A 12560-nucleotide genomic window follows, 5' to 3' on the forward strand; every position below is an offset into this window, starting at 1 on the left:
ATTCGTTGCGATATTTTTAATTATCATTCGAAACGTGTCCTTCAACTACGACTGTGGTTGCAGCGTTTTAAAATTATTTATTTATAAATGTAGCTCATTTATTGACATTGACATTTCATTGAAAAGGGCACTTAAAGATTAATAAAATTAATTTAGTTCTCCTTACTGGAGGAATATTTATCTCCATTTCTTATCCTAATGTGTAGTCTAAATATTTGTGGTAGTGTAGTTGCATTTTCAACACCTATGTATTAATATTCTATAGATGAAAGCTGGTATCTTTACCTCTGACAACTGATTAAAATAAAATGCTCGGTCCGGGTATTGCCGCATTTTCTCTTTAAATACGTAATAAATATATTTATCGTTCCTCAAACAGTGCCTAGTATGGATTCTTAAAATATTTTGTGTTCACTTTATAATATTTTTATATGAACGGTAACTTGCATAAAATCTTATCTAGTAAAACTACAACATAAGACACGTAACATCTCCTTATATGTACACAAATTGTTTTACTGTCAAAAAATATAAGAATAAGTAGGTAGAGCAGAGTACATTTTCTAAAATTAAAACTTAAGAGAAACATTTTTTGAGTTATTTGAAAAGAATAGTAATTCAAAGAAAAGGAATTCAACTTAAGAAAATGATTTCTTCGGAATTTTGTATTATCTACAGGCGCATTGTTGAACCGTTGGCTTTGATTTCTGCTCAACCTCACAGGTGGGCAATTCTTTTGGCAGTGATCTGGGCAGGAACCTGCAGGAAGTTGGAGTTCTGTGGCGGGATTATCAAGTGGGTGACATGGTGCGATCGCTGGTGGGGATGGTGACCGCCGTTGGAGAACTGGTCACTTGCTGGCCTGGCTGGCAAAAAGGCGGAGGCAGTGGTGGAGTGCTGGACGTTTTGGTGGCTCCGAGGGTGGTGCTGATGGAGGTGATGCTGCTGCTGGTGGTACCGGATCTCGTCGTACAGGTGCGAGTCCAAGCTGCCCTTGCGAGACTTTGGCGAGACCACCGAGTACAGGGACTCCTTCCTAGCATATGCGTAGGGCGGTGTTTTGATCGAAGAGTTGTTGCTGGGCGTGTCATATAATTCTGGTTGTGCTGTGGGATAAATGATAAAAAGGCTCTTTAATTTTAAGCTACTTTTAATGTAGTGTAGGGCGAAAATGAATCCATTTATAAACAAAAAATGTGCATATTTTAAAAATATATTTTAATATTAAGAGATTATGTGGTAGCTACTTTAAGGTCGGCAGAGACACTTACATACCCTCGTTCGAGTGGGGCGTGACCGCAAAGACCACGGGCGGTTCGGGCAGAGGCTCGTGGAAGTTTTTGCCCAGGGCCGCGGCCTCGGTGAGAACCACCTCCGGGTTCGCCGGCAACGTGGTCACCGTCCCGTTGGCATTGTAGACGGCTGAGTTCTTGTGGTGATACCTCCGATAAACGTAGAGCGAGCCCGCCGCAATGGCGATCAGCAGGAGCAGCATGACGCTAACGAGTGTGGTGACCAACCCGGACTGATGGTCCGCTGCCGCCGCCTGACCGCTGTTGGAGTTCCCTCCAACGAATCCCGCCAGATGTTCCTGTGGCGAGGTGATCCCATTGGTGATGACGTGGATGATTTCCGGAGTGGGAACGCCGGCAGCTGCAGCCGAATGGAGATTCTCGAGCAGCTCACTGCCCGACTGGTGGACAATGATCTTCGGCGCCGGCTGGGCATTCTCTTGGCCAGCGGGCTGCTTGATCACTATGACCTCCGGCGTGGTCGGGGGCGTGTTGGCGCGTGGAATAATGCCCATCTTCTCCAGCGTGGAGTTGACGGTCTCCACGATGACGTGGCTCACATTCAGCTCCAGCGGATGGTCCTGAGGGATGCAGGCACCCGTTTGTGGATTGCACGGCTTCTCGTCGCAATCGCAGGCCTTGCGGCACATAATGCCATGGGTTCCCTGGGGACAGGGCTGTTCGCAACTATGCGGGAAAGATATAAGGGGCTTTAGAGTGAATTTTTCGTTTCTTAGCAATATTCCCACTAGTGTTTGATTTCTCAATGTATTCTTAACTTGTAATTGAGGTAAATTGCTGTTTTGGAAGTAATGAGTTTCCCAATTTAGTTTGGGTCAACACGAACTAATATGAAAAATGTAATTGTCTGATAAAAGACTCTTTGTAAATTTATCACTTCAAAGGTTAATGTTGAGAAAGCATATTTAATTTTAAGGCAATTTAACTTCGAGTTACCTTTAACACTGATAAGTTTAATTTATAGCTTTAACTTATTTAAAGTTGGGTATATAAAAGTACTACTCACAACTGCCCTGTCCAACCTGCCAGGCAGTGACACAGTCCAGACTTGTTGTCACAGGCTGCTCCATTTTGGCATTGGCAGGGATTCTTGCAGTCCAAGCCCCAGCGATCGTGATCACAGCCTGTGGAGAGACCATTAGGCCGGGGAATTATGCAACATTCCATATACTCACGTTGAGTGCAATGTTTGCCCACGTAGCCCTCCTCGCAGCTGCAGGAGTCGGGCATTACGCAACTGCCACGCCCACAGCCGCCGCGACAAATGGGCTTACAGGTGGCTTGGCTGTCGGAGAGGTTTCCCTCGTAGCCCTGGCAGCAAAAGCGCACTGTTCGCGTCTTGTTCAGTTTCTGTAAGAGTTTGAGTTTAAATAGAAACCTTTAAGTGTAAAAGTATTTAACCCAAATCAAATAAACCAAAATGACATGATATATTGCAAAACAGATCGCCCAAGATGTGTCTAATCCAAATAGTTTAATAACAACGAGCTTTGAAGCGATCAGAAATTGAGGAAAGCCGAAAAGTATGCCCCACTGTGCTGGGACTCGACCAGCTCGCCCAGAAATCTGCGACCTTCCACAGCGTCTCTTTGATCTTAAGGGGGCATCATCGCAAGGGATCAGTAATTGGATAAACTTGTGGAGAGCTCTCCTCTCCATCAGCCCTGTCAACGCCTCAGTGTCAGTTGCCCCTGTGGCCAGTGGACTTTGGCCCAGCTCTTGACAGTTACAGAATTAAGATGGAGATTATTGTAAGTTGTCGGGCAGATGGGGCAGATGGACCCGCCCCCAAAAGCACTACACGCATCGCCCTCGAATACCCCTTGAGTTGCCAATTTAATTGGATAACTGGATGCCGGGCGAGCTTCTCACACTCATTCCGGCTCCAGATTTAGTCCCAGTCCACGCATTGTTCGCCGTCGGGCTGATGGATTCGTATCTGAGTGTGTATCTGTATCTGCCTGCATATGTGTCCCCCACACAATGAGTGAGGCGGAAATTTTAATATAAACAGTGAAATTCGATTCGAGTTCGGTCTTCTGATTCATTGTGTCTGCATAATTACGGCTGGCTTTTCAAATGTTTGTCACAAAAAGTAATTGAATACAAGTTGAGCAATTCTTGTACATGTGCCACTCGAATAACACACCCCTTCCCTTGGATTTTCTCTGGTTTCTGCCCGTCAATCAGCTGCAGTGCCATTTTTTCCGCTGGAAAGCTATCGCGAATCTTTCGGCACTTTTGTGGCTCAACTTACTGACTCGAACTTCTTAAGGCGCCCATGTTAATGTTAATTAATTAAATTAAATTGGCGAATTAGTGGCTACATTTTCTGACCAAAAGCCGAGTCTTGGCCAAGCAGGCGTTGACCAAAATCGTGGGGAATGCGAGCGGCAGGGTTAGAAAACTGTTGCGGCATCCGGAGAAATATGCTTTTTGGTGTTCGGTGTGGTGTCCCGGGGGCCATTAAGGCGATCCTCTGCGAACACCTTCTCCAAACGGAGCCTCAAGAGCTCCAATTAAAATAATTATGAAATTAATTCGAGCCAAGCAATGAGCGATCTCGAGTCGCACAAATCATTAGACACGAAACGGGGTAAAAAATAAACTAAGCCAAAACTGGCTGCCTCTTGTCATGGCGATTGCAACTCGGCTTAGTGATGCAATCGAATGTGTGTCAACAGCTTTGGCATCAAGTCGCCGCGCACAAGTGGAGCTCTTAATGCCCCAGCCGATCCACCAAGGCACCGATCCAGCCTTCCAGCCTGGCCATAAGTGCTGGATTTTCCGCTTTTCATTTGCACTTTCCATCACTGACACCATGACATAATTATTTGCCTACCCGCGGACCGCCGAAAAGTGGCAAACTAAATAAATGAGTAGAAAATATAAAAACCAGAAGAGCCTGATTAGGCCCCTCGGATCGGGCCACTGCAACCGGATTCTGGCCAGGCTTGGTCAACACTTGGCCGCCGCCGTTGTTTTCCTCGCTTTTCCCACTGCGCAGTTCCAAGTGGCCAGGCGCTGGGTATTGCCGACTTAATAGTTTGTTGGCCTGGCTCGAACAATTGCCCAAAATCAATAATTATTTACTGGCACTAATGGGGAATCAGTTATCATCATTTATCATTCGAATGAATATGATGTAAGTGTAGTCGTTCTTATATTTTAAATGAATAATGGAGGATCGTTAAAATAAACATGACAAATGGATGGCTTTTTGAATGCATTGAACATCATTTTAACAAATTGCTAGAAAATATAATTTAAACTTTTCATGAGGGTTTACTTTTTGAAAAACGTTCGATATTGGTTTTATTAGTGGGTGCCGTTAGTCAAAGTTGTTAATTATTATTATTAAAAATTCTTCTAATGATAGTTATTTTAAAAATATACTACCCCATAAATGGCTTTTTAGTAATCATTCTAAACTTTAAGTTATATCTCTTAATGGGCTCCCGTTGGTCAAAGCTAACACTTTTGAAAAGCAATGAGTATACGCCGCATGTGCCCAGAAGTTCGAGAAGTTTGGCAGCCAAGGACACCCATGGCTGTCATCTCAGGGGCTTGGGGTCGGAACCGGTCGCTGGAATCCCAGGCAAGTGAAGTGCATCTGCAGCTCCTGCGGCGAGGCACAGCTGCCGCTAGTGCCACTCGACTGGGCTTCCGTTCTCCGAAGCAAGAGGACAGGAAATGCCGTTTAGACTGGAAACCAGAATTGCGCAATGCATCTGTTCGCGGAGAGAACCCAAATGGCGAGCGATATACAACATACACAATATAGGAGAGACGCAATCAAAGTCGGCCATCGAATCGGGGCAATTTATGGATATCGCGGTGAGCGGCTTCCTGGTTGGGCAAAACGAAATCAGGTTTGTGGGGCAGGCTCCCCCAAGATGGGGAAAAAGTGGCCACGGCGAAGGTGTTGCCACTGGCTGGGATTTGGATCGGGATTGGGAGGCGATGACGCAAGAGATGCCAGCTAAGGCAGAGCCGGCAGTGGAACACCTGCGACCATTTGGACAGCTCCGTGCTCCGGAGGCAGAAGCGAATCCACTCACCTGGACCCTCATCACCTCGCGCATTTCCGTCTTGTAGGTGGCGCACCTCGGCGGGATCTCCATGCACCAACTGGAGGTGCGCACGCGCACCGGCTGCATCTCCGGCACCTGGACCACCTCCAGGTAGGGCTCCTCGCGGATGCAGATGTTGCCCGGCCCCTGGATCGAGGGCAGGGCCAGGGCGCCGGCTTCGATGTCCTTCAGGTTCGTGTTGATCTTCAGGCTGCTGTTTTGCCCGGAGCCCAGTGGTATAACGAATACCAGGAGCAGGAACAGTGTCCTTAGGGACCTTTCCCGTTTCATTTTTGTGGATTTTCTATTATTATGTTAAATTATATTAAGCAGTTTGCTCCATTATCGCACGATTAACAAATAGTTTAAAGTAATTTAATAGTTTTTTGTTTAGAGTGAGGTCAAAAGAACGCCTTGGTTTATATTACTTTAAGGCAGATGCTTTTTTTCTTAAAATCTTTCTGTTTATTTCTTGAGCAGTCTGGTTTGCACCCTAGAACTGTTTCACTATCTTGTTTTGCCCTCAAGTTGTGCCTTCAACGAGGATCTTTTCCGTTGATAACTATGATTTCCACACGCCTGATGTGCGCTGCGTGTGCGATTGGGTCGCGAGTCTCGGGAAAACTGTTTCCCGTTGGCGGTGATTCTGTTACTCACCCGAATGTTCCTCCTCGAAATAAAGTACGCTACGAAAACAGCAACAGAACACAGTGCTCATTGCAAATTGTCGTCGAGCCAATAAAGGCCGTCCGGGGTGGCGAGGGACTTGAGATCGGAGAGCGGAAGTACGCACTGCACACCCGATGCCGCGTTCTACAGTTCCACGAAGCGAAAGTGAAATGTAAAGCGCCCCGGCAAGCAGAAAAAACGAAACTCCCGAAGCCCGAAGCGATTAAGTACGTAGTAGTGCCCCATCCCCACCAGCCCCGCGATCATGGCGATGATTGCATCTAATTGAAATGTTGATCATGTCCTTAACGTGCGGCTGTCATTGGGGGCAAAAACCCGACCATGGCTGTTGTTTCGTAGTCACTTTGCTTTGATTTGACTTGCGCTTTTCTTCGGCTGCAATGGCGATGGTCCGAAATTGGGGAGTAAATCAACAGAAGTGTGGGAAAATCTAAAAAACAATAAGTGTAGTTGGGGTCTGGTGATAAAATAAAATTTAATAAAAATTAATCCTATTTAAACTGTTCTCGGATTTTCTGAGAACTTACTATCGGTTAATCACAATATTAGACAACTGTCAATTAATGTATTGCAACTATAAAGTCAAAATCAATGCGATCTTCGTATGATAATAAAGATCATTCTTATCTTTTTGGCTTAAGCAAACCCAAAGTGCTTTGCTCGCTTCGTTGCCATCCAAATCGTCTTCATTTAAGTTGATTACAAGTATGCGGAAAACAAGCGGCTCCACCGCCACTCAACTTACTTAGCCAAAGTGTCGTATTTCTTAGATAAACTTTAGAACAATGCCACCGCGATGACCGTGCCCCACCCGAGGAGGATGCCCCAACCACCCGGGCAACCCACACAAGTGTTGATTGTCTTGTTTACACCGAAGTGGCCGCTGTTGTTGCTGCTGCAATTTATTAAATCAAATTTATACACAACGAAAAACCAGTTGGCCACTCCGCCAGAAACCGCAGACGGGGCAGCAGCTGCAGCTGCAGCACAAAAACAAAAACAAAAGTACAAAAGCACGAAATTGCAGCAGGTTTATTTATTTTATTTGATTAAATTGTAAGCAACAACCCAGCAAATGAGTGAGCAATGTGCGTGCGACGCCGGAGTTCCAATGACCCGCATGGGTTGCACTCACCATCGTACTCGAAGCTGCCCCAAAGCCCCCTCCCAACCCACTTTGATACTGGTTTGCAAGAGGGGTATCCAAAGAACAAAAGTGCATACAGGGATCCTCAGGCACTTGTCAGAGCTTAAACCAACATCAGAAAAGAAATTACATGCAATGCTGTCTTCTTGCTAACTTACTTTATAACATTTTTATTTCTTAGATATTTTTATATTATACAGAAGCCGTTCCCCAGGTATCCCCACTTCGAGCAACTTCCACACTTCGCCTAAAAGTGGTTGCAATTTTTAGGGTGCAGCCAGTCGGGCAATTTGTCAGATTTGCGTTTTTTTTTGTTTTCGTTTATTCAATTTTAGAATTGTGTGTGTGTAGTTTTTGGCATTGATTCAAGTTCAACTTGGTTATAGGTGCGACTCGAATAAGCGGAAGTAGAAAGTGGAACAACATTTTGTCTGACTGTTTGTTTACAGGTTCCTAAACTAGGCTCGCACATGATCGAATTTCAAAAGATACGTAAGCTGATGTAGGAGAAAGTCAGAAATATCAGTGGGTAAATGTGGGATGATGACCCTGGTCGAGTGCCTCCATTGTAGTAGCCTCCGAAGATCTGCAGGCCAGCAGTCTCGATGCTGCGTTTGCAGTAGTCGCCATCGTAGTTCCATCCCACATACTCGTTCGTCCTGAGATTCTCCTGGCGCAGCCACTCCTCGAGGGGAGCGAAATACTCCCGGAGGGCGGTGCCGTCCAAGCGACCCTCCCGCAGGGTTTCCTCTAGGACCTCTTGCCAGGGCTGGGAGGCACCCTTCGACATGAGGGTTCTGTTGGTAGAGTAAGAAATGGGTAGAATTTTTAGGCATTAACTATTTAATATAATACAACATATATTTTATATGCTTTTATAAATACTTCACTACTTCGCAGGTGTTTTTTAGATGCATTTCAGTGGTAAGTATTAACAAAAAATGTATGATTAATATATTAGGAAACATTCTTCGTGGGAATGAAAAAAGGCTCAGTGTAGAAGAGCCATTTATATTTTCCAACAATTTCTAGTTGGTATAAATTGTTTAAAAATGATTATTTTTACAAGCCGAAAAAGACTGGCTAAGATTTAAGAAAATTATTGTACTTTCAGACAATTACTTTTTAATTTTGAATGATTACGTCGTTACCATACCTATTAATTTTTTTATTTAGGTAAAACATTTCTTATAAAATCTCATTGCTAACATCTTATTTAAAGCATTCTGTATTTATTATATTATTTATATTATTTATCTCTTGATATTTTCTTTACTTACTTGAGAAGATTTCCTGCGGCCGGCTGCCGGTAGATGTCGCACTGGTGCAGCGGCTTCCTCGGATCACCCGGGACATACTGGCCGGACTCGCGGCAGAGGCCCCGGTAGATCTGGAACTGCAGGACCGTGGAGAAGAAGTACCTGGAAGGGGACGGAAACATGGCTTTAGTGCGATCATGGCTCAGAACGGCTGCGGTCACGCTTCTTGGCCGACTTAAACACGGCCAATTGTCGCGGGTGAGAGTTGCGAGTTGAGTCAGTCCGTGTTTTCGGCGTTGGCGGTTGACAGTCGGACTCAGATTCAGATGCAGAGCTGCAGTCGAGCTGGCCGCTCGTTCGCATTCTGGCTCAAGGTCGAGCTCCAGTTGAAGCCTTAAACTGAAGCAAGTCGCCGGCCAAAGTCGTTCTCTTGCAGTTTCGAAATCATGCAAAAGTCAAGTTTTGTGGTCTTGTAATTGCCATTTGCTTTATGCTCATTTAATCACATTTATGTTTATGGCATTTTTATTGTGTTTTTACGGCGACGGCTGCGCAATCAAGTAGCAATTATCCAAAATATAATTTCGAATTGGTTTTACCCTAAGCAGCTGGATTTCGCCTTTAAAGGTCTAGATTTTAACTTTATTTTTAGGAACTATTTATTTTCAGAGGAAACTATTTTTGTGCGGAGTCACTGTTTATTGATATATAATCATTATGCAATATGCTGGCAAACTTTGGGGATTTTTTAGCATTCAAAACAACTAATACTAGTATGTTGAGGGTCAAGAACAAGTTCAACTAATGGATTCCTTTGTTTCGTTTTCTAAATGAGAGGGAAGAGCCGATAGCTTGTTTTCGACCTTCTGCCAGGGGATTCCCGAAAAGAAGACCTATAGAGACTGTTGAACTGGAGGTCTTGGGTCTTTTATGTGTGGTTCCCAGTGAGAAGAGAATGTTGCAAGTGGGGGCTGGAAAAAATGGCATTTTTAATGCTCACTTTTCACAATGTTCGATCACGGCTGCAAAACTCCCAGACGTGAAAACAACGTGCCCCATACACCATTAAGTGCATCGCCACAGCCACATTGGCAAGAGCAACTGCAACTGCAACTGGCAACTACTTGGCCTGGTGGCTCAGTGGCCCAGTGGCTCAGTGGCTCGGTGGCTCGGTGGCTCCGGTGGTGTGTTATGTTTTTGGCACTTGGCAGCGGTTGCCACATTGCCACATCGTCGCCACATTTTCCCAGAGACGCCACATGACCCAATAACAGGGATTAGGCAGCTGCCTCGTCGGCTCGGTGGTGTGGTGGTGTTGCTCCTACCGCTGCTGCTGGCTGTCTCAACGCTTGCCATTCATTCGTTCAATCATTCAATCAAACACTCGGCCAGCCAGGCAGTCTTTGGTCCAGTCAATCAGAGCCAACATTGTCGGCAATTAGTCCAATTTTTTGTGGCTGCCACTGCAGCAGCAGCAGCAGCACCAGCCGCTCTGTGCTAAAATTAAATGTTGCGAAAATTCTTTTCAACGTCTGGGGGACATGGAACATGTGTTTCATGAAAAATATGCGAAAAATCTTTAATTTCACGGAGACCACAAAGCGAGTACGATTACTCGACGGCCGCGGGGCGTATGAACGATGTCGTTTATGCGATCGCCGCTAATGATCGGTTTTCGGGTTCTCGTCTCGTTGCCGGGCCATTCATTTTCGGCCAATTGCTGAATGGAATGGCCAGCTGAGCCAGGCCATCGATGGCTATTTTCCCCCAAGTCTCGGGCCATCGATGGCAATTGACATTTCTGCATTTGTCTGCTGGCTGTGCGGACAATCAAAAGACTCGAGCCGCAAACTTCTTGCACAATGCCGGTTTTCTCGGCGACTTGTGACTTGGCCAAAGGCCAGATGGGAGCCCAAGGAAAGCGAATGGGGGGAAATTTAACTCAACTGCCTTTTGAGAGCCGCTGCTTACACACACAGGCGAACCTGGTACTCTAGTTTTCTGTAAATGGTGTGCTTATAGATTTCTCGTTTGAGCTATAATTTAATTCAAGCTCGATTCTTCCACCAGATGTGAATGTCACTCGTTGAGGTCGCACTGGGTTGGTGCTGTCTCGCATTGCTTTTGGCCTGGTGGGCTGCCGTTTTCTAGACAGTAGCTGCTAGCCATGCCCCGAAAGTGGTTCAATGTCCCTGACTGACTGGCTGATTGACTGGCGGACCCATGAGTGCATTCAGTCGTTTCGCGAAAACTTTTCAGACCGCCTCAAATAATTGTGCGGCCTGTAATTTGCTGCTGATGTGGCTACTCTTAGGGCAGAAATATCACTTCTGCTTGTCTCGCTTGACAAAGCGAAAATTGCCTGGGACTTACACATTTTTCGGGTTTCTTTTGTCTTACGGCCGACCTTGACTTTCATGCCCATGTTCATCGGGTGGAAACGGGTCGGGTTTTGTAATGGAGCAGTGGGGGAATCCGCGAGCAATATCAATTAATTATAACATGCCGAGTTCGTGACTTCCAAGATAAGATTTTGGAGCTGAGAATTTGGGTCAGGCGGGTTTAATGTTGTGATTTTCCCACATTGAGTTAAAGGGAAAGATGTAATAGGGTTAGAATAAGTGCAAATAAGTGCAAAATCTTAAAAAATTAGTTTATATATTATGAGTTCCTTGTTTATAAACAAATAAGATTATGTATAAAATAAACAAAGAAATAAAAAACGCACTTATATGAAATGACATGAAATATTAGCTTTCATTGTTATACTAAGATATCATCTTCCCCTTGTGCTTGGTCTTAACTTTGCCTTAATGACAAACTGCTTCCATTAAGAAATCAATTTAATATTTGCCCCACACCCACGGCGCCGGACTAATTCACAACTTTTAGATTTATTTAAATGTTACCAAAATTTATGCGCATTTGTAATGTGCATTTTGCTGTAAACAAAAAGTGAGCCGAGGCAAAAAACTGGTAACTTGTCGGAAATCGTTTAGGCTTTTCACTTGATATGTCAAAATGCCAAAACTTTGCACAGAAAACGTGGCCAGCCCGATCCGATGCATACGCCCTGTTGGCCACGCCGCTCTCTTGGCCCGGCCAGCAAATCATTTAAGCGCCATGGGCGTGAGGCCTAAACAAACTAGGCGACCACGACGGCGAGTGGCCAACAGCTTCCTTCAAAAGATCGCCACTCAGATGGCTTAGTTCAGCTATTTCTTTTATTTTTCGCGTTGACGGTTTTTTTTCTCTTCTCGTTTAGAAACATTGCGGATGCAGTCCAAGTCGGCAAGAAGTCGGTCCGGTTTTTGTCTTGGCCATAAATAGAGTTCGAGCTGATGTCGATGTGGATGGCGATTCAGTACGTTGCACAATGCACTTTCAGTTTCAGTTTTAGTTTCGGATTGCGATTCCGATTTCAACTCCAATTCCGATCCGTTCGCGGCAGCACATGGCTCATTTTGTAGGTACGACAACATCCAGTGCCGTGTAATTCCACTCTTAATTGTATCATTATTTATTGTTCTAGATCCGCTTTTTGGAACCTAATTAGCATTGGCTCGATTGTCTCGGTTCGCTAGATCCGTGCGCATAAATCAATAATCTGGTGAGCCCAATCGCCAGACAATCCACTCGAGGCAACCCAGACTCGTGGCAGCGAACTTGATCCAATTCCTTTGCGAACCGCCATAAAAGCGGTTATGTTTGCGGTAATGATTATTTTTACATTTTATCATTTTGCTTTGGTTTCTTAGGCTGGCTAGCTGGCAAAAAGTGCTACAAAATGAAGCGAAGTAAAAATATTCGCTGGCGCTGCCAGCTCGTTACTTTTATGATGATGGAAGTTCGGACCTGTGGCGAGGATCGCCAAAATGCTGAGGTCAAACTAAATGATTTGAAGAAATCGTAAATGAAAAATGTATGTGTAAGCGACTGCTATTATTTTAAATCCAAACGAAGAACTCAAAAAACAATGATATTTTTGCATAATGCCGAATTTTGTTACACATCAGCTTCCCCTGTTAGTCATCTTGTGGCGGAGCGGAGTTTCCCAGGCCGTTTTCCAACTGCAACT

General features: G+C 44.9%; 2 protein-coding genes across 3 annotated transcripts in view; both read right to left on the minus strand.

Moving 5' to 3' along the window:
* Positions 1–62: 62 nt before the first annotated feature.
* Positions 63–6175, minus strand: LOC108033398 (uncharacterized). Of its 2 annotated transcripts, XM_017107717.3 has the most exons (6): positions 6044–6175; positions 5375–5690; positions 2489–2663; positions 2320–2437; positions 1276–1979; positions 63–1106 (listed from the first exon to the last, which is right to left on the minus strand). In XM_017107717.3, the coding sequence occupies exons 2-6, from the start codon at positions 5675–5677 to the stop codon at positions 718–720; spliced, it is 1689 nt and encodes a 562-aa protein (XP_016963206.1). In that variant the 5' UTR covers positions 5678–5690; positions 6044–6175; the 3' UTR covers positions 63–717. The 2 variants fall into 2 exon arrangements, with proteins under 2 accessions (XP_016963206.1, XP_016963207.1); XM_017107718.3 differs by lacking the exon at positions 6044–6175 and having other exon boundaries at positions 948–1106; positions 1272–1979; positions 5375–6000.
* A 1189-nt stretch (positions 6176–7364) lies between these two features.
* LOC108033797 (angiotensin-converting enzyme) overlaps positions 7365–12560 on the minus strand; it is a 44322-nt gene continuing 39126 nt past the window's right edge. The window contains exons 8-9 of the mRNA XM_017108406.3: positions 8504–8644; positions 7365–8020 (exon numbers count right to left, since the gene is read on the minus strand). Coding sequence (XP_016963895.1) covers positions 7705–8020; positions 8504–8644 — 457 coding nt within the window. The 3' untranslated portion in view covers positions 7365–7704. The remainder of the gene's footprint in view (positions 8021–8503; positions 8645–12560) is intronic.

Source organism: Drosophila biarmipes, chromosome 2L (genome assembly GCF_025231255.1).
Source record: "Drosophila biarmipes strain raj3 chromosome 2L, RU_DBia_V1.1, whole genome shotgun sequence".
NCBI classification, from domain to species: domain Eukaryota; kingdom Metazoa; phylum Arthropoda; class Insecta; order Diptera; family Drosophilidae; genus Drosophila; species Drosophila biarmipes.